The sequence below is a fragment of the Halichoeres trimaculatus genome, unplaced genomic scaffold, assembly GCF_033239565.1.
Source record: "Halichoeres trimaculatus isolate MK-OKI-2021-1 unplaced genomic scaffold, fHalTri1.1 fHalTri1_scaffold_22, whole genome shotgun sequence".
Classification (NCBI taxonomy): Eukaryota; Metazoa; Chordata; class Actinopteri; order Labriformes; family Labridae; genus Halichoeres; species Halichoeres trimaculatus.
The window spans coordinates 21,174,418-21,199,049 of NW_027437200.1; the positions used below are offsets into that span (position 1 = coordinate 21,174,418).

The 24,632-nt window shown below is 39.8% G+C and overlaps 1 protein-coding gene across 1 annotated transcript in view; it reads right to left on the reverse strand.

The window, feature by feature from the left end:
- Positions 1-8,970: 8,970 nt before the first annotated feature.
- Positions 8,971-24,632, reverse strand: part of arhgef40 (Rho guanine nucleotide exchange factor (GEF) 40) — a 42,651-nt gene continuing 26,989 nt past the window's right edge. Inside the window, exons 20-27 of the mRNA XM_074699373.1 lie at positions 23,300-23,389; positions 20,604-20,810; positions 19,039-19,218; positions 18,446-18,626; positions 16,876-16,986; positions 13,245-13,354; positions 12,607-12,650; positions 8,971-12,519 (exon numbers count right to left, since the gene is read on the reverse strand). Coding sequence (XP_074555474.1) covers positions 12,624-12,650; positions 13,245-13,354; positions 16,876-16,986; positions 18,446-18,626; positions 19,039-19,218; positions 20,604-20,810; positions 23,300-23,389 — 906 coding nt within the window. The 3' untranslated portion in view covers positions 8,971-12,519; positions 12,607-12,623. The remainder of the gene's footprint in view (positions 12,520-12,606; positions 12,651-13,244; positions 13,355-16,875; positions 16,987-18,445; positions 18,627-19,038; positions 19,219-20,603; positions 20,811-23,299; positions 23,390-24,632) is intronic.

Below are 24,632 nucleotides of genomic sequence, written 5' to 3' on the forward strand. Positions count from 1 at the left end.
TTTCTTCTGGCATTTTTTCCCATTTATTGTACAGGAGGAGTTGGTGAATAGAGAGGAGCGGAGAAGGAGAAGTGGGAGGGAGAGTGATGTAGGTTGGAAATGTTAATTATAATCTCAGCACGGGCACCATTTTACAACGCTGTCATCTCTTCACATTTGTATCCTAAATATGGCATCAGGGGTGGCGGGGAGCTGACAGTTAGAAGAGACTTTTTCTCCCCTCATCCGTCTGTCTTTTTCAAGAAGGAAAAAAAAAAAAAAAAAGTTTCACCCTGATTGGAGAAGCTCACACACGTCCACTTTCAGGATGAGTAACAAAGTGCAACATAAGGCCGGTCTGGGGACCTCCAGGAGTGCCACTGGAGGTTCCCCGAGGGGGGTCCCCGGCCAAGAAAGAAGCCCGGAGAAAGTCACAATAACAGCAAATGACTCACGAGCATCGTACAGCACTTATATCAGCGTGGACTAAAGTGGCCAAACAGAAAAGCGTCTCATTCAGGGATGATGTATAAAGCTCCACAGCGAGCTTATAGCCCGCTGCTGTCAACATTTGCATAAACATCCCCTCCTATTTGACCTTTTATTAATAGTATGCGGTCGATGCACCATGCTGGGCTAAAATTAAAACGTCTTTCTGGCTGCAGAGCTGTGTTCAGAGTTTGTGGGCCGTTTGGAGGCAGAGGAGCCTTGAGTTTAAGAAGTTTAACCCTCTTCTCACATCAACCTGGTAGATAAATAACTATATATTTAATTAATTTAGGTTGTCTAACAGCAGATTGAGTTGTTTGGCAGCTGTTAAGAAGATTCTGCAAGTTTTTCCACAGATGCAACCAACATACCAGTGGTGTGCACAGAGGGGGCATTCAGGGGCCCCTCCCCAGGCGTAATTTCTGAAAAATGTGCCCCCCTGATCGCCAAAAGACACTAAACTGCTTAAAGTGCTGTTTTTCTTTCTTTTTATACCCCTGCCCTTCCTCAGCTATGCAAACACTTCTTCCTAAAAAATGTAAACACATCAAACTAGTGGTTTTCAAGTATGTTTTTTACCCTAACTCGGGTGAAACTCAACAGTTTTGTCATGCCGTAAGGATGTTCGATGAAACTTTTGAATCAAATTTGTTAGCAGCATTTGACGTTGCTCTAACAGATCATTGAGGTCAAATTTGTATGAAACATTGATCTGCCAGTATGTAAGTCATGCCCCTAGAAAATTTGCAGAATCTTCTCTGCCAATGCCTCAAGAATAAAGAAGTAAACGCTCATTTTTTTTGACTCTTAGTTTCTCTTAACTTATACGGAAAAATTCTTGTTCCTCTTCTGGGAAGTTAAAAACCTGCAGGGCATAGACAGGTCTGAACATGTCATTTATGTGAAATGAAAGTGAAACTTCAGTGAGGATGTGTTTCAAGAGGCTTTTGTGAGGTAGTGACTCCAGAAACATCAAATAGTCTCTTAGAAAGCAGAAAACAGCCGTTCTGACCTCTGCCTGTTGACACTGTGACAAAACATGAAAATTTATTTCCTGTAGAAAGTTATTTTAGCATATATTTGCTAATATCTTTGCTAGCTCTACTTTATCTGGTCCTATAAAACATGTATCTGTTCCTCTCCAAAACATAAATTTGGTTTCTTTTTTTTCTAAGTCTCTAGAAATCCAGAGTTTTAGATGCAAATCAAGTTTTTTCAAGGTTTCTGTAGCTCACTTCAACAACTCTACCCCCACAGATCTCAAAGTTAGTCATGCCAGAAAATCCTCCTCGTATGTTGCCGTAGAAGTAGATTTCGGTCCCTTGAATTTAATGCTAATGCAAAAGTTGCAAAGTTATAACTTACTTCTTTTACACAGCCTGGTTTTCGTTCTGAAGATTGTTCCCAATTAGGAAAAAAACGATGTGGTCGCAGATTAAGACATGGTTCGACCCTTAGTGATGTTACTCAGGGGGTTTTAAAACAAAGATGTTTGAAGTCGCCATGTTGGAAACACTGACTTCACCTAACTTTTGTACGACCTAAAAACAGGCGATAAGGCTGGGCCTTCTAGCTAAAAACTATAGTGTTTTCACCTGCTTTGGCTAATTTTGCAAAATTTATTACGTTAATATTGCCGAAACTAAATAAGGACATAAACTGCCACCTTACTCCAATAGAATATGTTTGTTTCTGTTGTTAAAATTAGCATTTTTTTTAGCTTAGGTCATGTACAATGAGTTAGCCCTCATCTTCTGTCCGTCTTAACTGAATAAAAGCAGAAAATCTTGAAAAAATAACTTCAAAATGTTTTTCTGAGCTTCCTGTGACTAGATTTCTATTAAAACCTTGTCTTTTGTTGGTGAGACTTGGCTCAAACAGTAAAATCCCTTTTAACTGAAAGTTAGATGAAGGTCAGGCTAATCAAGTTAGCACTAGCTTGGCAGGTGACTCAGGAGCTGGTTTATCACTGTTTTACTGTTGTGCTTGTGTTTTTATGTTATAGTTTTAATGTTGCACCAATTGTATGGCACTTTTTAATTTCGTTGTGCATTTTATGTGTCACAATGACGATGAATTCTATCTATCTATCTATCTATCTATCTATCTATCTATCTATCTATCTATCTATCTATCTATCTATCTATCTACATGACATTGGTTTTAGAATGAAACGCAAAGGTATCGTCGAGTTTTAGCCTCTCTTTTAAATGAAAATGGCGTTTCAACTAACCCAAACTGGAAACTTTTGAAAACGGCCTCCAGAGTGGAATTTCCCCGAAACTTCGTTGCCATGTTTGCAGTGTAAAAAGCAATCCAGATTTTTTTTTTTTTTTTTTTAGTGACGTCACTCTTCGTTTTTTCACATTACACTTTCATTGTGGCAACTTGAATTGTGATACCCAAACGGGACAACAACAACATCAGTAACAGCTGCTCAATCTGTTGCTCTACTTCAGAGAAGAAACATTCAACATATACGCCAAATGGTCACCCTACCTTTACTTTGGCGGGGGGCAACTAAAAGTCTGGACAAGACAGTTTTTTTTTTTTACTGTACTTTTTGCGTTTCTGGATGAAATGTTGTAATTCTAACCCCTCTGCATTCTGCAACTCCAAAACCTTGTTCAAGCCTTACCTCTGGAACTTACAAAAGTGAAATGTTGATGGTCAAATGAAGGACGTCAAGGCCTGGAGACAGCAGACTTTTGTTATCCGTAATCTCACAGAGGCTACGTACAGTTTTTCGTAGGTAGTTTCATAGGTATGACTCCAGGTGTCAGTATAACAGATGTTGAGTTGAACTTTTTTTTTAGCTAACTTGGTTTATTTGATTCGGACTTGTGCTCTTAACCCCTGTTTCCCCCAAGTGGTATGCATCAGTACAGTATTGTACTGGTAGGAACGTGGCCTTGTTTGGTAGACGGCATGTGAGCTGGATGCCAATAGCGTGACGGAATAGTAGTGCCACCTAGCGTACCCCGCTAAAATATCCAACAAAGAAGAAAAATGCAACTCAGTAAACAAAGATCAACTGTTTCGTGACGCCAATTTTCCAAACAAGTCGACTTGAGATATATGCTGCGTTCCATTTGTACCCAGACCTGGGAAGTCGGACGTCATCTTCGAGTTTAGCGTTCCAGTTGCCAAGTTGGAAAAACTTGCCATAACAGCTGATTTATTGCGACAAACAGTAGTCAAAAATTCTAAAATAAAAAGAATATAACAGGAGCTTATTTAATATTTTTTTACCCCCAAACTCGGAATTTCCTACTGGGAACTCGGGAGTGGTGTTGGTGCTCCGGGTTATAAGTTGGAAATTCTGACCTCGGGAGGTGTTCCAGCGGGGTGTTCCCACTCGGAAGTTGGGAATTCTGACTTCTGAGTAGAAATTAAACGTTAAACATGGCAGGGTGACAGACTTTGGTTTGGTCTTGGTTTGGTCGAGCACCCCAACAGGAGGGTTCCCAAAAGTGGTACGGTACAGGTGGGTAATGTGTGCCGTACTGATACCCCACTTTTAAAAATTCAAGCGTAACACTTTAACAGACTTAGTCTCTCTTAACTGGATTGAAACACAGTCTGTGTTTTCTCCAACCTCTCCTCGTGTGAGTGGATTTCACAAACTCTTCTGTACGAGAGCAAAAGACTCACATCTCCACTCTACGTGGGCCTGGATACTCGTGGAGTGGCGGAGCCCACGCTCCTCTCCTCCACCCTCTCAGCCTCCTTTTGAGCCAGATCCAGAAAAAAAAGTGGAGCTGAAAAGTCTGCGAGGTTACGGCAACGTTCACCTTTTTACATTCACGCTCCGAATCCCTGTGATTGAACCCTCCTGGGTGATAATCCGAGCTTTGTTTTTTGGCACTTAAAAAGAAATATCCGCCTTATTGTGAGTGTGAATGTTTGGGCGCTGAAGGCCTCGGTTTTAACATTTAAATGTGATGTGCTGTGCGCGAAGGTAAATGTTGGCTGGGAAATTCAAATGTCTTTGCTGACGCAGAACATATCTCCTGGATCAGCCATTGTAAGCCTGCCATTGTGTATCTGACTAAGTCTGTGGCATATGTGTGCTGCATGCTTGTGTCAGAGTGTGTGTGAGTGTGTGAGTGTGTGAGTGCATTCTGCATGTCAGCAGCAGATATATGTTCAAAAAAAAAAAAAAGTGCATTTTTGTGTAGATGCATCCCGATACGTCCGGCGTGCATCGGCCTGTTTGTGTTTGTGCGCCCGCCGAGCTACATATGTGTACGTGTTTGCGGCTGCCACAATGGCATCATCACCCGCCCCTGACGCTTTGATTGTTTTCTCCGCCGCAGCAGAAATGCACCAATTAATATTCAGAGAGTGAGTGAGACAGACACACACACACACACACACTCTCTCTCTCACACACACACACAAAACAACAACAACAGGGGAAAAAAAAAAAAAACAGCCGTGAGGGAGGGAGTTGGAGGAAGAGGGGGGCACGAAAAAAGAGAGAATTGGGGGAGATGAAATAAAAGATGAGGAAAGTGTGTGTGTGTGTGTGTGAGATGGAGTGAGATAAGGGGTGAGGGGCGTGAAGGAGGAGAGGAGGAGGAGAGGAGGGGGTGAAATCTGATAGATGTTTGAGTAAAAACTAGGGAGGGAGAGGAAGAAAAGAGTGAGGGATGAGGCCGAGGAGGAGGAGGAGAAAGGAGGAGGAGGAGAGGATCAATATGCACATATTCAGTGAGATATGGTGGGAAATCAATCGGAGGGGGAGGAAGAATTGATTTGGAGGGATGAAGAGGGGAGACGACGGAGGAGGAGGAGGAGGAGGAGGAGTGCAGAGGTGGAGTGATATGTGGCTACGGCTGCTGTCCTTTTTGTCGCAGTGTCAGGGTATTGATACTGTAATACACCCCCCACCCTCCTCCACCCTCCTCCTCCTCCTCCTCCACCCTCCTCCACCCCCCCTCTCCATCACAATGCTGCCGTGACAACGACTGTCGCGGCGACGCCTACTGGCACAATGCAGCCACAATACAGAGGGCACTGAAGCATCACACACTCAGAAAGAGAGAAGGCCAGAGACAGAGGGGTGGAGAAACGTAAGGAGGGAGAGGTGGAGACTAGAGGAGAAGGAGGGATGCATGGAGAAAGAGGAGACTGATGGAGAGACAGGAAGGAGGAGAGATACGGCAGGATAGTGTTACATGTGTAAAATGCCGGAGGGTGTGTGCCCACAGAAACATGTTTAATGGCTTTTATGATTGCGGGGAAGGTTGTGTGAGGTGTGTGTGTGTGTGTGTGTGTGTGTGTTTTTACGACATGGTGATGTATGCACTGCATGTGTAGTGGTGTGGCTCCATGTTGGATGTGTTGATTTTTATACCGACCTGTGTCTAGACAGTGAAACATAAATCTCCATCTCCAGTCTGGCCTTTAATGCAAACTGCCCTTTTTCATTATATATAAATGTAAACTGCAGTTCATCAACTGTCCACTAGAGGCTAGCTGTAAAAGCACCAGACACCACAAACATTCATATTCTAAAAACACAATATTTGAATTTTTTCACACAAGTATTTCACTCTAAGTTTTTCCCCATATAAGGTCATGGCTGACCTTTAGCCTTCCTTTAGCTAACAGGCTAAAGCAAGCAAAGCTAGCTTTCCACCGTGAAGGTAGGCTTTAGAACTCCACATCAGAAACACATGGGTGTGACATCACAGGGACTATATCCATAAATTAAAAGTGTCATTAAAGTGTTAGCAGCTGTAGTTCATTGAGCGCCCACTAGAGGGCTGGCTTCAGATGCTTATAAAACACATACAAACCAATAAAAAAAGCAGATTTTTAAATTTTGATTATTTTTAAAACCTGTTTTTGAAAAGTTATTAAACTTGTGAGTTTTACCCGCATAAGGTCATGGCTGACCTGTAGCTGTTAGCTAACAGGTCTTGTCTTAGCTCAAGCAAAGCTAGCTTTTCACTATGAAAGTGGGCTTCAGAACTCCACATCAGAAACACATGGGTGACATCACAGGGACTTTATCTATAAAGTAAAAGTGTCGGTAAAGTGTCATAAGCTGTAGTTTATTGAGCTTCCACTAGAGGGCTGGCTTCAGGGGCTCAAAAAACCACATACACACCAATTTAAAAAAACAAAAAACAAAAAAACAGTTCTTAAATTTGATTTGTTTCCCCAACCTGTTTTTGAAAAGTTATTAAACTTTTGAGTTTTACACGCAGAAGGTCATGGCTGACTTAACTGATTGGTGGGCACCCTGCAGCTTTCTGCAAAAAGACTTTAGTGTGGTTTTCTAGTTGTTCTCTGAACCATTTATGCATTTAGTTTACATTTTTTATAATGACTATATATTTAGTAATATCTCTATTACAGTGTATTTTCTTGTAAAGTCAATGCTGAGGGTTTGTAATCAGGTATTTACGTGACGTCCTTCATCTTTTGTACAAACTACCTGGGGCTTAAAATCATTGATGCTAAACTGCTTTAAAGAAGATACTATTTTTAGAAATTATAAAACCTTGGTTAAAAAAAAGTAATACAAACAAACTTAAATGGAAAAGGTTTTTTTGTATTTTTGTGCTTCAATTTTTTTTTAATTATACCTTGAATAGTAGCTTAAAAAATGAACCCCAGGCTTTGAAAAAAATATAAACAAATAAAAATAAAAAATTAACATGTTTGATTTGATTTTGGCTGCAATTTTTTTTCGATCTTATTTTATTCTTAATCTATTCATTATTATTATTATTATTTTATAATTTTATTTTCATTTTATTTTTATTTTTATTTTTATTATTTTATTTTATTTTAATTTATTTTATTTTATTTTATTTTTTATTTATTTCTTTTTCAAGTTTGATATGATAGTTTTATTTTCACGAGTTTGTTCTTTTTAGCTAGCTCGTCATGTTTTTTTTTTTTATAACCAATGATCTGTCTTGGTACCAACATAAACTCAGTGATAAATTGGTTAAAGAAATAATTCGTTAAATGGAATCCTTTTAGAATAAAATGTCCACAATTAGAGTGTAAGCTAAACATCAGGTTTGTTTGGCATTCAGTGTGTGTTTTTTCGGTGCCATAAGTCATTGCAATGATCATATTAAAACCCCCAAAAAGAAAGAAAACTAATGAAAGAATAAATGCTTTAGGTGTTGCGAAACAAAAAATTTGGACTAACTTGGTTTTAATTTGGTGGAAATACATGTTTTCACTTTTTTCACCTTTTTGTCTTAAACCCTTCAATGTGTCCCCTTTTTGATAGATATTCATGTTTTACATTAATTAAGAACACTTTGTGGTACGTAGGTATAAGTCTTGGTATACAACGCTCCCTTTGAAAAACACAACAAGCTGAAATCAGATTGGTCTGAGAGGTCGTCGTTCTTTCAGGCTCTTTTAGAAAATGTGTCAAACTTGCTTTGAAAGCTGAAAACATGAAATTTAAGAAAGTAAGACACACACAGAAACACACACACACACACACTGGCTGCTTTGACCTCCCTTTTGCCAAAATGTCTGCAGCGGCATATTACTGTATCTCCCCCCAACACGCTCTCTCATTTACAAAAGGAACGCTTGGCTGGCTGCCTATAAGTCAGTTTATCCGCGTGAGATGACCAACGTCCCTCTTTCTCTTTTTTTCCCCCTCTTACTATCTCATACAGTGTGTGTGTGTGTGTGTGTGTGTGTGTATGATCTATAGCTCCCTCCCTCCTTGCCTCCCCCCCTCCCTCACCCTAACCCTTCTTAATATGATGTAAAAAGCTAATCGCATGCAAATGTCTGTTGTCCCGGTAACCGGGCCTGAAAAATCCCTTTGATGTTTCCCCCGACTCATTCTCTTCACGTTCTCTTTGTTCGCCACAGTCTCGCTGCTTTGTCAACATCCCCCCTTTTTACCCCGCTCGCGCTCTCTCCTTCATCCAGCTCTCTCCGAAAAAAAAAAGGAGAAAGTTCTAACTCCACTTTGTGTCTCCCTCTTTCTATAAGCCCCCCTTTTCTATTCTTCCTCTCCCCCCCTTGACTGTGCCTCTCTGTCTGTCTGCCCCTTCGCCCTCGCTCATTTCCCATCATTCCCACCTACTGTCTCCTGTCCTTCTCCTCTGTCGCTCCCTTTCTCCCTCTCCCCTCAGTTCTGCCCCTTCCTGTCCTCCTCCTCCTCCTCCCTCCTCCTCCTCTTTGCCCGGCCTTTATCTCTCATTCCTCTTTCTCTTTCCGTGTCCCTCGCATGCACAGATGGACTCTCAAACTGCCCTCCCCTGCTCTGCAGAATTTGATCCCGGGAACTATTTGATATGGCGCTGCACTGTAGTTATCTAATCATTTGGCGTTTTTTCGTGAGGCCTGGTGGAAGCAGAGGCGCAGCTGGCCCTGGGAGCGGAGACCCCGCTCGTTGAGGTTAGGAGGTTAGGGAGCTTTCAACACGCCAAGACACAGAGACTCTTGCTACTTGCATCCAGTTTTAATCCTACAAAGAGAAGTATAAAACAGCTTAAAAAAAAAAAAGTACATATCAAGTCAGCTTAACATGCGATTCAAACATTCCTTCAAAAAAAAAAAAAAAATGTAAACATCAGGGCAGATGTGTCTGTACATAACACTGCCTGGTTTGACAACCTATACTGCAGTAAGGATGAAAGATGATGTTCATTACACTGCTTCCAATATAACGCAATGTACCAAACAGCTAAAGGCTATGAAGTGTACGAGGCTTCTCCGAGCCAACAAATTACATATTGATTCAGACGGCTCGATAGCCATTTGCAATTTTGGAATTTGAATGCAGATATGAAAACGTGCTAAATCTGATAACGGCGACAAAGTGCTGCAGACACAAGCTCAACCTCCCGCTGCCGCCTCATTTTTGTACCTGAAGTGTGTTGTTGTTTAGGGATACACATGCCGTCCAATCAGAGCAGGTGAGAGCGTGATCACAGGGTTTACTGGCTGTGTGCTTTGCGTCATAAAATATGAAGTACGTCAATAAATGAAGTGATGAAACCTTTGTCCTGCAGCAGCTGCACAGTTTAAGCTTCGTATGTCTGCAAATCTGGGTTCTCAGAGCTGAGACTTGAAATAATAACAGCAACAAAAATCAAATATGATAGCAACTCTTCTTCATATCTTTCATGTGTAGTATAACGCGCTTATTTCAACTTTTTCTGATAGCACTTTGAGGGAATTGCAGAAATAAATGAGGTAAAATAGGAAGAAGGAAAAAAAACACCTGTAGTTACAGCTCATCACCACAGAGGCCGCCACAGAGACCAAATGCGAAACGTTCAAAATCACTGCTTTGAGTTAATTGATTAAATTGATACCACTCTCAGGTTAAGAGGTCTGTAAAATGTTACCACAAGCAGTTTGTTAGCCTAGCTTAGCACAAATACAGGCCTCCATGACCTCACACCATAATCCTAAAGCAGAAAATCTTACATATTTAATACCAATCTCTGCTATTTGTAAGTCAGTGACTCTTATTGATGTTCAATGTCATGCTTGCACTTACAGATAATTGCCACAGGGGGCACCAAAGAGGCCAACAAGAAGTTTTAGTTTGAAAAAAAAAAAAGAAACATTTCTTGATCCTCAGTCTCAATGAAATTGTCAGTGTATTGCTGAATGGATTGTGTAAAAAAATATATGTATATTATTGCGCTTTATTACCAGAGGGGGCGCCAAATTGATAAAAAAATATTCCTTTTAAGAAAAAGAGGTAACATTTCTGTACTTTGCTGGTTAGCATCATCAAATCATTGGCAGTTTACTCATATGGCAACATGAGCATTTATAGAAAAGTTCATATTAATGAAAACCATCATATTTCAAAAGTTTCAACACTCCTTGAAAAAAATACTGCATTCACTTTCCTAAACTAAGTGTCCATTATGGATGAGTTTCAAAAATCGCATGTGCAATTACAGCTTGTCACCACAGGGGGCACCAAAATTTGTGACCCTTGAGCTAAAAGTCAAACTTTTTTTTTTTTCAATCTTTTCCGCCATTATAAAAAACAGCTATTTTACATGATTGTCAAAATCACCTGTAATTACAGTTTATCACAATAGAGTGCGCCAACACTGAGGTTTTTAAACTCAGAGTTAAATTTCTTTTGTTTTACTTTTGATTTTTTTGCTAGCTTCGTTAGTTAACATCTATCATGGAAGAGTTTCAGAAACATGCCTGCAATTACAGTTATCACCACAGGGGGCGCCCAAACCAAGATTTTTAAGCTTGAAACTATGTTTTTGTGTTTTTTAATTTTTGCTGGCATTGTAACTAAATGCTATTGATGGTGTTAAGAAAAAAAAAGCTTGCACCAGACGTGATCACCACAAGGGGGCACCAAAAATTGTGTAATACTGAAAATTAACCTTTTTTTTCCTCAGCCTCTGAAAGCATTATAAGTTACACTGATAACAGTTGAGATGAAAAAAAAAACACCTGTAATTACAGTTTATCCCCACATGGGGTGCCAAAAACCTTATACTTGTAAAAGCTTAAAATTAAACAATTTATTTTTTTACAATCTTTGGTAGGATTTTTGGTAAAGAGCTACCATGAATGGGGATGAAAAACACACCTGCAGTTACAGCTTATCACCACAAGGGGCACCAAAACTAAGATCTTAAAGCTAAGAATCAAACTTATTGATTCCTGTTTAATCTTTGCTAGCACTGTAAGGAAAATTGGGATAGAAGAAAATTACCTTGCAGTACTGTTTATCACCAGAGGGGGCAACAAAATGATGATGCTTATATATATTGCTGGTATTGTGAATCAATGGCTATTATTGATGTGGTTAGAAGGCACCTTTGCATTTACAGCTTATCACCACTTGTCTTAAAACTTTGCTAGCATTGTTACGGAAAGGCTACTACTGTGATCCCTTAGCTAAAAATCAAACGTTTTTTTTTTAAATCTCTGCTAGCACTGTGAGAAAATTCATTCTTGATTGTCAAGCTGAAACTCAAAGCAGAATTTAAAAAAAAAAGTCTTAAAATATGCGGTTTTGGTTCATGTCATTGAGCGTAAAGCACCAAAATTTCCAATCAGCACAGAAAAAAATTCAACAACACCTCTGTACACATATAAACATTGCACGTACGCCCATTTTTGGCGTATAGATTATGGCGTCTTATATATAAAGATATGAAACGTGCTTCATTATGACTGCCTTTCAATGAGGCACAAGAAGCTCATGTATCATAAGTTATACTTGGACGTAAATACACTTTTAGCTTAACAAACACTGTAAAAACCTCTGTAGCTCACAGATATAACACTGTTAAACTTTAGCATGAAGGCAAAGCTGAGTGTGTGTCCAGATGCTGATGGAGTCACTGTACCAGGCTGTAAAACCGCCGCAGTGAGTGTGTGAGCATGTGAATAGTGCTCCACTGTCTTCTAACAATAAGAGTGACTGCATGAGTAGAGGAGTGTGTGTGTGTGTGTGAGTGTGTGTGATTTACATAGAAGTAATCACACCTCGCCTATGAACAGTTCTGTGTTATGAAAATGATACTCATACATTCTTACTCTGCAACCCTGTGATGGATTTACGCCCCGTGTACGTCTCACTTCCTGTTTGTTATCAGATGCTGGAGCATGTGACGCGTACAGTCAGTGGTTCAGACCGAGTGGTTTGGCCTAGTGGGGAGCCGCGGGGCAGACAATGGCTGCACTGTGTGGCTGAAGTGCCTTTGGTGTCAATGACTCTGCCAGCAACTGAGACTGGCAGATCCAAAATGGCGGAAACGCGCAGCAGAGCCCCGCTGGTGCTTGTCATGGTCTGAACAGGGCAGTTTTGATCCTTTTTGGAGGCAGAGTTCTCTTTTCTTTCATATCAGAGCTGGGAGGAGGGGAGCAGAGCAGCTCTGCTGCTGCGGCTAATCTGCTGCTTTCTTTTTTTGTTTCAAGGAGGTGAAGGGAGAAGTTCAGAGTCAGGGGACTCGTTTCTTCTTGTCTTCTTGCTCCTTGAGGTCCAGTTTGACTTGTCCAGAGTTTGGAAAGAGATGTTTAAATCTTTACAGGAGCCAGATCCAGTTTCTGTTTGTAAAAAAACATAAAAGATGACATTTCTGAGACATGATTAGATTTTCATACACTGAGGAGGAATAAACTGGAGGGACTTACTCTGTACGAGATGACAGCTACACCGCCGTCGACGGCGACTGATTCTGAGAGGGAGAAACAGAAACAGTCATTTTTCTCCTCTCGTCGTGCCAAAAGCGTGTGTGTCCGTGGGCACCGGCGTCAATCCTCCCCTCTGTTGTGGAATATGCGCGTATCACTGTCTGTGTGTTTGCCCTATCTGTTTATGCTGCGTGTGTCCGTCTGTCTGTCAATCTGTTCCCAGCGCAGTCTGTTTGCCAATCTGTCATATTCTGTTTGCTGGATAAGGAGCTCGAGTGTGTGTGTGTGTGTGTGAGTGTGTGTTTACACAGCAGATTCGTTTAAACCTGAGAGACGGAGGCAGGTAGCGCAGTTTTTCTTACACAAACTCTCTTATCGAAGCTGTTTGGAGAGTTTCAGACAAACACGTGCTGCTTAACAACAGCTAATTTTTAGCATTTTAAGCTAACGCCACTTTTTTAACTCCTCTGTGCACTATGGGAAACTTTTTTCCTTGAAAGTTTTCCTGGAAAGTGAGAGTCCCAGGGGAGAAAAAACAGATTCTTCAAATTTTAACATCTCTATTCAAAGATAATGAAGTGTTGAGTGGTTTCAGTAAACGTTTCTCTTCTTAACCGTGTGTGATGTGGACCCCCCACCTGTGAGTAACTTGTTGATCCAGAGCTCCTGCGGGGGTTTCTTCCAGACGCAGGGGATCCCCCCTCCTTCTGGCTGCCGACAGAGGAGGAGTCGGAGCAGCTACTGTGGACTGAGACACACACACAGAGAGAGTGGGGAAAATGAAATCTAGCAGCTTCAATATTTCTGTTTCTGTAAAATAATGAAACCATCCCGCAGCATGTTTTCAGAGGCTGCTTCTTTATCAGGTGAAACCACATTATCAGGGTGTCGGGATAAGATACACAGAGACAGAAAGAGAAGGCGTTTTTTTTTTCCTCTCCTTCAATGAATTTTCTAACACAGCGTTCTGTCCCAGAGGACAATTCATGCATTGAAATCCGGCGCTCAATGAGACACCTGGTGAGCAGAGCGGGGCACTGCACCCGGCTGTGATTGGGAAATGACTTTGGCTGGAGGGCAGCGGTGGCCTTTGGAGACTGGATGCTGGGGTCTGGCGTCTGAGGTTTATATTTATGATTTCATATTTGGGTTTTACAGCCTGGTTTCTTAAAGGGACACACTGTGTGTCAGGCTGATTTGTGGCTGTTTCAGGTTTTGAAGCTTAGATTTTAAGACTTGATGAGAGCAGGAGGAGGAGAGTTTGAAAGTCGGTCTGTTGGTATGGATTTGAGTCTCTAACGTATTTCGATAAGTAGCTCCACGTTTCTTTTGCCACCTGACCGATAACACTACACATTACCTTTACTTTGGTTTGCTTTTTTTTTTTTTTTGCATAACTTGACACATTTCTGCTCCCCACAACACAACAGCTTTCACATTATGTGTCTCAATTCAAAACCCAGAGCTAGCTTACTGATTAGTGCTTGGACAGGGTTCTTAAAGTGATACTCCAGGATGGAACAAGTTGGGTCCTATCACAAGGTTTAGGGCAGAAATTACCCCTACAGCAGTGTTTTTGTGCAGCAGAAGCCCAGAGCGCTCACACCAAACACCCCCTCCCTGCTCCTCTGCAGGTTTCCTCTGCACTCAGACGGGGCCATATTTTACTTGACCAAAAACACAAATAAACGGACTCCCACCGAAAAAATCTGATATCAGTCTGCATTCACGCTTTATTTAGAGAATTTTCAGCGCGTTACTTTCACACAATAACACCGCTAAATAAGGCTCTAGTTCTCATCGTGTCGTAAAACGGGGCTACCTCCGCTGCAGAGCCACAGCTGGCTACGAGGCGCTCGCTGCTTAGTGTATCAGTCCACGCACGGCGTGCCAGATATAAACAAACACAGGTAGTCTGCCAGGACGAAGAGACACCATGAGAATACTACAGCATTTAGTTTACTTGATATATGAGTCGCACTTAACTATAAAACACAAGAACAGTCAAACTATGAGAAAAAGTGAGACTTATAGTCCAGGAAATACGGTAATATCTGAGACTGTTCACAATGAAGATGTTTAATTGGACTTTTAAATCTGGATAATAACACCTCTGTTTTCTGGTTGATACAAACTGCGACATGTCGTGTCCAGATTTGGTCCTAATGTTAGCTCCTTACAAAAGAAGCTCACATCATGCTCTAAGACAGAGGTACCCAAACTTTACGATGCCAAGACCCCCCTAACAGCGTTTTCTACTGGCCAGGGACTCCCTCTGAAAACCAACAGATGCTGCTTTAGAATATGTCAAGAAATGTCAACTTTAAGAATGTATTTTCTGACTTTTTTCACTTTTCAATGATTATCACGTTTGTTTGAAGCAGGAAATTTGTAACAAAGAAAAGCCTGACTCACAAAAGTAGGTTGATGCAAAAAGGAGAAGACATTTCAGGAATCTGTCAGTCAAGGTGAGATAATCCTTTCTTACATGTACACAGTAGTTAGACAGGGGAAGAGTCTCAAAGTTCAGCTCAGTTTTTTGGGTGGCCTAATAATAGGCGCAAACTAGGGATGCACCGATATGAAAATTTTGGCTGATACCGATATTTACAGATGTCGATATTGGTAAAGTAGGGTGGGTAGTTTAGGTGTTTAGATAGTCAGAGAAAACAAGATTATTTGGGTCTTGAAAGATCGTTCAAGATGCTCTGAGACTGGCAGCTAATGAGTAAATATCCGCCGATACCGATATTGACACCGATATATTGTGTATCCCTAGCGCAAACCACCAGGTCGACACAGATGATGACATCATCATGCCGAAGTTGCAGCTGTCACATGAGGTGTAGAAAAGTACAATCGGAAACATGTGAACCCAGCACTTTACGGTTTGCATGTTCAAAACAAAAAAAAGATATATTATAAATAACAATGAAAAGATAAATAAATATCAATATAAATTGATTAAAAAGTTTAAGATACTTTTTTTTCTCTTCCCTCTACTTTTCTGAGGCCCCTCTTGTGCTCCCTGGTGGCCCCCACTTTCAAAACCACTGCTGTAAGAAACGGGACATGAGACCTAGATGTGTTATAAATCAATCCGGTTCTGCTCGACCCGGGAAGCTAAGAAGTAGCATTTTAAAATAACATGTAACCTGTAATGTTGGCGCTGATAATCTCATTTTACAGTGTAGATTACAATCAGGCGTATATCTAGAAGAGAGACTTTTTCAAGATCACTTTCAAACTCCTCACAGCCTCATTAATTTGAGCTACATTCACCTGTAATGTCCAGAAATGTCTTTTTTTCAAGGCTTAAAAGACAAAAATGACGCCTGAATTACTTGGAAAAAAACAATTCTACAAAGTTGATGAGAAAATATTTTAGTTAAGTTAGTTGCACAAGTACTTTTTGGCATCAATTTTATCTTAAAATCATAAAATCCTGGACTTAAACATTTGCGTGGATTGAATTTTTTGCGGTGCAGAACTCAACGAGGAAACGAGTCGCGTTAGGACATTAGGTCAGAGCTGATCTGGTCTTGGAGGACTTCCTCTCGCTGCACATGACACATGTTTTTGAGCCAAACCAGCGTCCAGATTTGTAGATATTAAATTTATAGGCCTTTATAACCACAGGGTAAATAAAAACCAGCAGATCAGCCACGTTTCAGTTTTACTCTTTACAGAACGATGATTTACAGTCAGAGAAAGGAAAAAAGATAACGTTGCACAGTGCAGCGGCAGCGGCAGCATTCTGAGCTGCACATTTCCTTTAATACTCCTGGTGTCTGGTTACTGTTAAAGGATGACAAAGCCCCGCTTTACCAGAGACTGAAGCCTGTCATGGGATTTGATCAGAGCAGCACTGAGATGTGTTTCCATAATGGAGCTCACATATTCTCTGCTGGCAGCTCCTCCAAATTTCTCAGTGTGAGACAAATATCAAAAATTCATAGAGTAGCCCGGGGGCATGAGATTGAAACAAAAAAAAAACATGTAGCGCGTTATTACCTTGTCACATGGGGAGATACACCCAGGACCCGTTTTGTTCCCTCGTCTGTTATCTCAGGAACACATCGCTTCGGCTCAGGAAGCAAAAAGCAGTAATTGAGTAATCTAATCTGGTTAATTTCAAACGAGTGACTTCCTGAAGCTACAGATTTACCTGATGACAATTTAGACTTCCTGTTTTTAGGAGGTGAGACGAGGTAGAGCAGAGTTTTTAAAAGAGGATTCAATGTCTTAACGTAATGAGTCTGTTCTCACCTCGGTCGTTTAGGCTGTAAATGGAGTCCAGCTCTGAGCACGGGGTCCCCGACGCGTCCAGAAGCAGCTTACTGGAAATTCCCATACACAGCGACTCCTTCAGACACAGCTCTGGGGAAGAAGAAATCATCAAAACATGCAAAAATACACAAAACGTATTCAATTTACACTCTGTTTTAAAAAGAGCTTTCAGAGATTGAAAACAGGTTTCGGGGTAAGTTAATACATTGATGTAAAAGAGTCTAAAATACTTCACTTCTTATTTTACATCAGCCTCCGTTCATCTTATCCTGTGTGATACCGTAATCTGAGCCAACCACAGGAAGTGACCCTGAGATGCGACGAGCTGGATTGGACATGTGATATCCTCATGATGATGATGATTTTTGATGTGTTCTGTATTAATAGAAGGCACTCATATATCCAGGATCAAGCTACAGAACGAAATCTGATTTTTACTTCTTCTTCCTGAAACGGTGGCCCATGCTAGCTTTTGGCTAATCTGCTAAATAGCAAAGAGCGGGCTAAAAAACCTCTAACACCGACTAAAAGTGGCTCATCTGTCAGTCAAATCAGTCAAATTTCCAGTTATGCTTCTGTACGAGTCAAAAAAACTGATATCAAGATTACATTTTAAAGAGGGGTATTCTGGTGTTTAAAGAGGGGGTATCCTTAGAACCCATATTTTGAAAATGAATAGAAAATAACAATGCTAGATGTTCATACTGCACATGTGCAGGTTTTCAAACATCTACATGATCATATGTTGTAGAAATCCCTGAATCTGTCTGTAAACCAATCAGAATGGTCCGTCCTAAATATAGCATGAGGAATGAAATGATGAGGTCATTGCATCAGGATCTTTTAACTCAGTCTTTACGTGTATGTCGAGGCCGAAATAAGACAGTGAAAATTCAGAAGCACGTTTGTTATGCTAGTGGCAGCTACATTAGCATCACACAGCTAGCTACAACTAGCGTTGATCAAATAAAACTAGATCAATTTCTACTTTTTTGTCCACTCCCTTGAAAATTTGTTAAACACATTCAACACTCTGTCCAAGTTAAGGGTGTATTCTGAAATTGCAGTTGATTGGCTAATAGGTGCTAAATTAGCATCCTTCATCTAGCTTAAACTGACTTCAGTTAAATCAAAATTCCAAACTTCACACAATAATTTTCAACACTTTTTGTTTTTTTTCTGCGTCTACAGTGCATAAATTCAACAGCAGGGTTGTTATGCTAACGGAAGCTAATTTAGCACAACTCAGCTAGCTAAAAGACGACTGGAGTCTTTATTTTGAAAATGCTTGGGAAACTGAAACTTATCTTGAGTTTTGTTCAAGTTTAGCGTAAAATTCTGATATTCACAAGGAGGAGTGTTATGCTAGTAGCAGCTAATTTAGCATCATTCAGCTAGCTAGATGATGAGTTTGGTCTTTTGAATGAATAAGCTAACTTCTGTTTTGTTCCAAATACTTGAAAAACTCTAAAACTTTGTGAGAGTTGAGTATATTTTTTGGTCTGAAGGCTCAGAGGTCAAAGGTCAAAGGTCAAAGGTCGGTCTATACCTGTGTTGTTGATGGCGTGTGTCCACAGCAGGTGAGCAACATCATGAGTCCAGGCCGCTTTATCGTCCTGGTCTTTGGCCTGCAGCGTTATGCAGTCTTTGGTTCTCGGTGCTTGTCGGACCCAAACTTCAAACTTTGTCCCCTCCTCCCCGACGCTCTGAGTCAGACCCATCTCACCCGTCTGCAGGGAGGAGGGAAGGAAGAAAACATCAACATTAGATTTGTCTTCAGTGATATTTTTACTATTTTTTTCTCCTGTGTTTGTCTGGAGATCCTACATGTAACCATGGCTGCATTGTTTACATGTGAAATCAGCTGCTAGCAGCCTGTAGCATGCCAATGCTAACTGGTGCATGGCCAGATGTTTCCCCACAAGGTTATTGGGAACGTAAGATCTATCTCCAATAAGATGGACAAGCTAGCTGCGCTAACCCAGCAACAAAAGGAATACCAGAAGGCAGAGTAGCATCATGCTAATCACAGACACTGCTAACAGAGCTAACACCAGACACCAACGCCACATTGGAAGAACTTCACCTGCTGTGAGCAGAGGGGATGTCTGCGTGTGTGTGTAACAGAGAGTGTGTGTGTACCTTGATGCTGTGTTTATAGCTGTAGGTGGTGCGTCCCGGGCCAGGACTCTTCTGTTTGGTGAAGATGACGACGTGCTGGTAGAGGAAGACGTGTCTGATGCCTGCGCGCTTCCTGCGAGGGCCCCCACATACGGTTAGCTCACCTTGACGCACAAGCTCGCCGCGCTCTGCCACAGGGATCTAAAAGACAACACACAGATAGCCTCTTCATTTTCACAACTCTGGCACAATTTAAAGGGCCGGTACACTTTATCTGAAAGTGAAAGTGAAAGTCAAGTATCTTGTTTCGGTCTCCAACTTTCTCTTGTTTTTTTTTTTTTTGTTTTGAAGACTTTTAATTTGAAGACAGCCACAAAGACTGAAGCGATTGATTGTTCAGCCTTTAGACGAGCACAAAGCGGTTTATTATTAACGTGCATGCATGGTGACATTCTGACTTCACTAAGGATGCTCGCTTTGTGCTGGATCTGGGCTGTAATTGGCTGGCTGACTCACGCCTTTTGTCAAAATATGACTCCTTTGTTCATGTCAATTACAGAGTAAGGAGACTTGTCACAACTCTTATCAGACAAACAGAGGTCCAGAAAAGTCAAGTTTTACGTAAAGCTCCTCGATGGGACTCAAAAAAACAACCAACGGGCGTTGATTCGGACGAAAACGGCTCCGCTATCAAAATAAAATCACATATAATTTACCTGCAATCAGTCACACGCGGGGCTTTTATTTTTAAACCTGGAGAGATGTGTGGGTCACGATGTAAGTGATGCTTCACACATATTATCAACGCCTACACACACACACACACACACACACACAGTTTTTTAATGTGGAGGGCTTTTTTAGAGCAATTTGGAAGCACACAATAGGAGTGTTTGTGCTGCTGTAATCTACGTGTGCGTGTGTGTGTGTGTTTGTGTGTGTGGGAGTTGAGCATCTGTCACGACTAGCTCTGAATGATACCGTGTCAGAGAAGCACAATGTTGGAGTACGAGGATGAGGTAATTTCTGATTTTTTACTAAACAGGTTAAAGCTTTTATTTTGAAATTCAGCTAACAGTTGGAGAAAACAAACATTTTCTATTTATTTCCAATCAGAGCAGGTTCGAGAATGTTAAATCCTCTTTTTGACAAACTTCATTGAAAAAAGTGCAGATTTTTAGGAGCATGGAAACATCATGTTTATCATGTTTTCTCCTGGTTTTATGAGTTCACACACACACTCTCTGAGACAGTAACTGTGTTTTCTAATTTAAGGAGATGTTGATTAATGTAATTCATTATAAATGTGAAAGCAGCAGACCTCACGACTCTTTGTTGCGATGTGTGAATAAAAACGCTGAATTTTAAATGAGATTCTGTATGAGAACTCCAAAGACTCCTTTGAAGCTCTGTTTCGACTTTTAGCGTTTCATATTCAAATTAAACTCTTAAAAATTCGTCTTTTAACTCAGAACAAACTGTAAGAAACTGATAAAAGTGAAACAGCTCCATCACTTTCTGCCTCCCGACCTCATCATCAAGAAGTGAAAGTGGGACTTGAGTCAAACTGGGACAGGCGTTCTCACCGGACATCCCACGATGAGGTCACTGGCCCGGAGGTCCTCGCCGTGTCGCTGGGCGTGCCTCAGGATGGAGAGGGCGGAGTCAGAGGCGGGGTTGATCCCTCCCAGCTCCTCCAGGGCCTCGCAGTACTGCTCCAGTCTCTGAGTGGGAGCCTGGAGGCAGTGGGGGAAGGAGAGGGGGGAGAGCGGGGAGGCTGGGGGGAGTTTGGACTGAGAGAGGAGGAGAGAGTAGAGGGAAATGTCAGACACCAGTTTTTAAAACCGAAGCTGTAACGCCTACAAGAAGCGCTGGACAATTCAAAGTGAGAGTTTTATTTCCCATAATGCATCACTCTGACACGAGGGATGAGATTCCCTCAGCTGCTAGGAGAATTACCTGATTTTTTCCATTTTACACACCATTAAGCGCTCTATATTACAGCATGTCAGAAATGAACACTTTCAAAATAAAAGCCTTAACTTGACAATAAACTTTTTCTTGTTTTCCAAAATAAATAAATAAATTTTAAAAAAAAATAAAGAAGTTTTTGAGTTAGAATCTTTTTATGTTTCAGATTTTTTTCTTTTATTTTTTTTAATTTGTCACTCTATTAAGAGCTTTATTCTATAACATGTGATAGATGAGTACTTTCAAAATAAAAGCATCCCATAAGCATGCAAGCTGTAAGTTTTTGAACTTAAACAAATTTTTTAATTAATCAAACTGACTAAAAAAAACAGTAATATGAGGAAGTGAAGAACCATTAACTATTTTTTTTCTGCTTTTTTTTCTAACTGAAAAAAATCCACTACATTCCTCTAATGAATTTGTTACTAAATAATTCTAATTTAAGAAGAAAAGTCTATTAGTTTCTTCTATACAGTCCTGGATAAGGGAAATGATACTATGTGTTACAATGGAAAAACAAACTTATTTATCTATTTTTTTTAAATAAATACTTTTACTGTTATTATTTTGAACTCTTAATATTTCCTTTAGATACTTTTTGCTATCATTTATTTATGTATTACTGTCTATATCATTGTTTTGTTTTTTTCTTTCGTCTGTGTTTGTATGTTCATGTTGTTTAAAAGAAAATTTTTGTTCCTTTTTCTAGTGTAATATTATTGTTTGTCTGTTGAAAACTAATAAAAACATTGTTCAAAAAAAAAAGGATTTTTTTTTTCCTTGATTAGCTTTTCATTGATTTACCTTTTGTTTTAATGTGTCCTTTTGATTATCTTTGACAATTCAACATGTTTGACCCATAGAGAGTCGACAGCGTGGCTCAGCCATTGGTAGCAGTTGTGCAGCCAGAGTCTGTGCAGTAGAGACTGTGAGGGATTCTGGGAGAATCTGAGTGGAGCTGGGTGACAAAAATAATATATTTTTTACTTTTTTTGAGAGTCTTATCCCTTCTTGAGTCAACGTCCTGACATATTTTACAATCCTGTTTTTAACCTCTTATAACTAATGAAAACAAAACTTCAGGAAAAACAGGACTTTAGTACAAGGCAGCCTAATGATATCTTCAAATCACCACAACAATCAGACGTGAGAAACATTTCTACCAGGTGTATTCATTTTTTAAAGTTTGAACACAGCCCATCTGGAATGACTGGGGAGCCGGATTTTTTGGACCTATACTGCAGCCAGCCACCAGGGGGAGCAGTTTTTGTGGCGAGCTGAGCAAGATGACGTCCATCGTATTATTCTCTAAAAACAACACTGTTATAGATTTCCGATGAGTCTCAGCTTCACTGTTTATATTTAAAACTGATGGTTTGTAAGACTCAGACAACAAACAGGAATCTGAACACTTCTCAGACCAAACTCTGCATTTTTATATACAATTAGAAAACACAGAATATAGCTTTGGCAGTTTCTTTGGAGCTATCAATCTAAAAATACACATTTTTAACATTATAAGTGTATGGTCTTTCAGCTACACTCCTTTCATTCTCCGTTCTGTAACTGTGAAAAGCTCCACATGTTCCTTCCTCTCCTCAAATAAAAATCATGGCTCCACTCTGTCAAATGGTCGCCATCATCATTCAGCCTGAACACCATCTCCACGTCCATCACCGCCGTAATAACCATAAACCCTCCTGCAGCAATAACCCACAGAGTGCTCATCTGCTCCACAGCTGCTGCAGGAGGGGACATTATCCCACGCCGCCCCCTGGTGGAGGTTTATCAGAACTGCTGCTTCTCCGAGCACTCCATTGCAGCTTCAGAGATCCTCGTCGCTCTGATCCCTGCTTGTAAAGTCCTCTCAGTGATCTCTCGATGTATTAGTTTGAGATAATTGTAGCCTGCGAGCTCAAATTACTTTTCTCCATAATCCGCCTTTAATTGGCTTTTCTGGTGTACATTAAACATGTGATTAGCTTTACTGTATACAGCTCGTTTTTAATTGCAGCCACTGCTGAATAAAGCCACTGTAATTGGTTTGTGCTTGTGATGAGCTTCAGAAAAACTCATGAGGATGTTTTTATTTTGTGATTTCAGAGATTTTAAAGAGGGAGGATAACCAAATAAAACACAGGGAGGCTGATAGCCTTAATGTGTGCTTAGATTTGAGAATGTGAAGAGGGAATCAAGAGCTTTAATTGAATGAAATGTGATGCTAATAAGAGAAAACAAAAACTCCTTCAGTGTGGACGAATCAACAGGTTTTAAAGAGACTCAGAGACAGAGGTGGGATCGTAGATCTTACCTTAAAGAAGTCAGAAGCCTGAGTGATGAGAGGAGAGTCCAGGTCTGGTTTAGTCCGGATGTAGTGGGAATACTGTAGAAACTGCTCCCTCTGTGACAGACAGGGGAAGAAAACCAAGCGCAAGTTTTAGCAATCAAATAAAATGTTACTCTGTTGTTTTTTTTTCCGCCTTTAATTCAAGCAATTTTAGGAGGAGTGAGTTTAAGAAACGTTGAGTCATCAGCTGTTTTTTTTTTTACTATTTTATTTATAATTTCTTAAAGCTTATGTGGTAAAAAATATCAATTTGTTCAATAATTAAATCTCACATTTTTTTTTATTTAACTTATTCATTCTTCAATATCTAACCTTGTAATGCTGTGTTCATGTCCAGCATGGAAAATCAGCTACTCTTCTTCTTGCGTTTAGGTACCTTAACATGTTACCATTTGATTTTACCTGAATTACCCATCCCTAAAAAAGTTTTTAAAAAAGTTAAAAAAAAAAAAAAAAAAGTTTTCAAAAAAGTAAAAAAAAGTTTAAAAAAAAAATAATAAAATAGAGTAATTAGTGGTAAATAATGTAACAGAAGTGCTAAGCCTGAAATCTAATTTAAATGTGTGAAAAAAATTAAATGTAATAACCTTAGATCTCAACTCAGATCTTGTTACATTTTGGGTTTTATTGTACATTTTTTTAAGGTTGTTGTTACACATTGGGCTTTAAGAGGCCCTAAAAGTCATGATGAAGTAATTTTATTTCTCCCTTATTTTAAATTAAGTTAACTTTTGTTTTTTTCTTCAACTCATATCACGCCAGGAAAACTAATCTTGTATTTTTGAGATTACAGAATAAATTTACTTGTTATCTAGAGGAAAACAAATCTCTCTTAATATAATTAGATTTTTTTTCCTCCTAATAAAAAGGTAAATCTTTCCCTTTTAAAAAAAAAAAAGAAGAAAAAAACAACCAAACAATAAAATATTATTTTCTTTAATTAATGAGAAAATTTTCTTTTATTCTCTGGACAAAAAAAAATGTTTCCTCAATATAAAAGAATAGCTTTTTTTATCTTGGTGAAAAAAACAGTATTTTTCTGTTTATTTTGAGAAAAAAAACCAAATCTGTTTTCTAACAATACCTGAATAATTTCCTTTAATCACAAAAGAACAAGATAATTTTCTGGTGATAAAACGGTATGTTTTCTTAAGGTAACCAGAAAAAATAGTTGAAATCTCAAAGAAACTGAAATTAATCAAGAAAACGTAGAAAATACAATGTGCTTGGATGTGACCTTTAAGGGCCTCCATAGAATCGTAACAGATTCTGTCAATTATTAAGTTTTATATTTTTA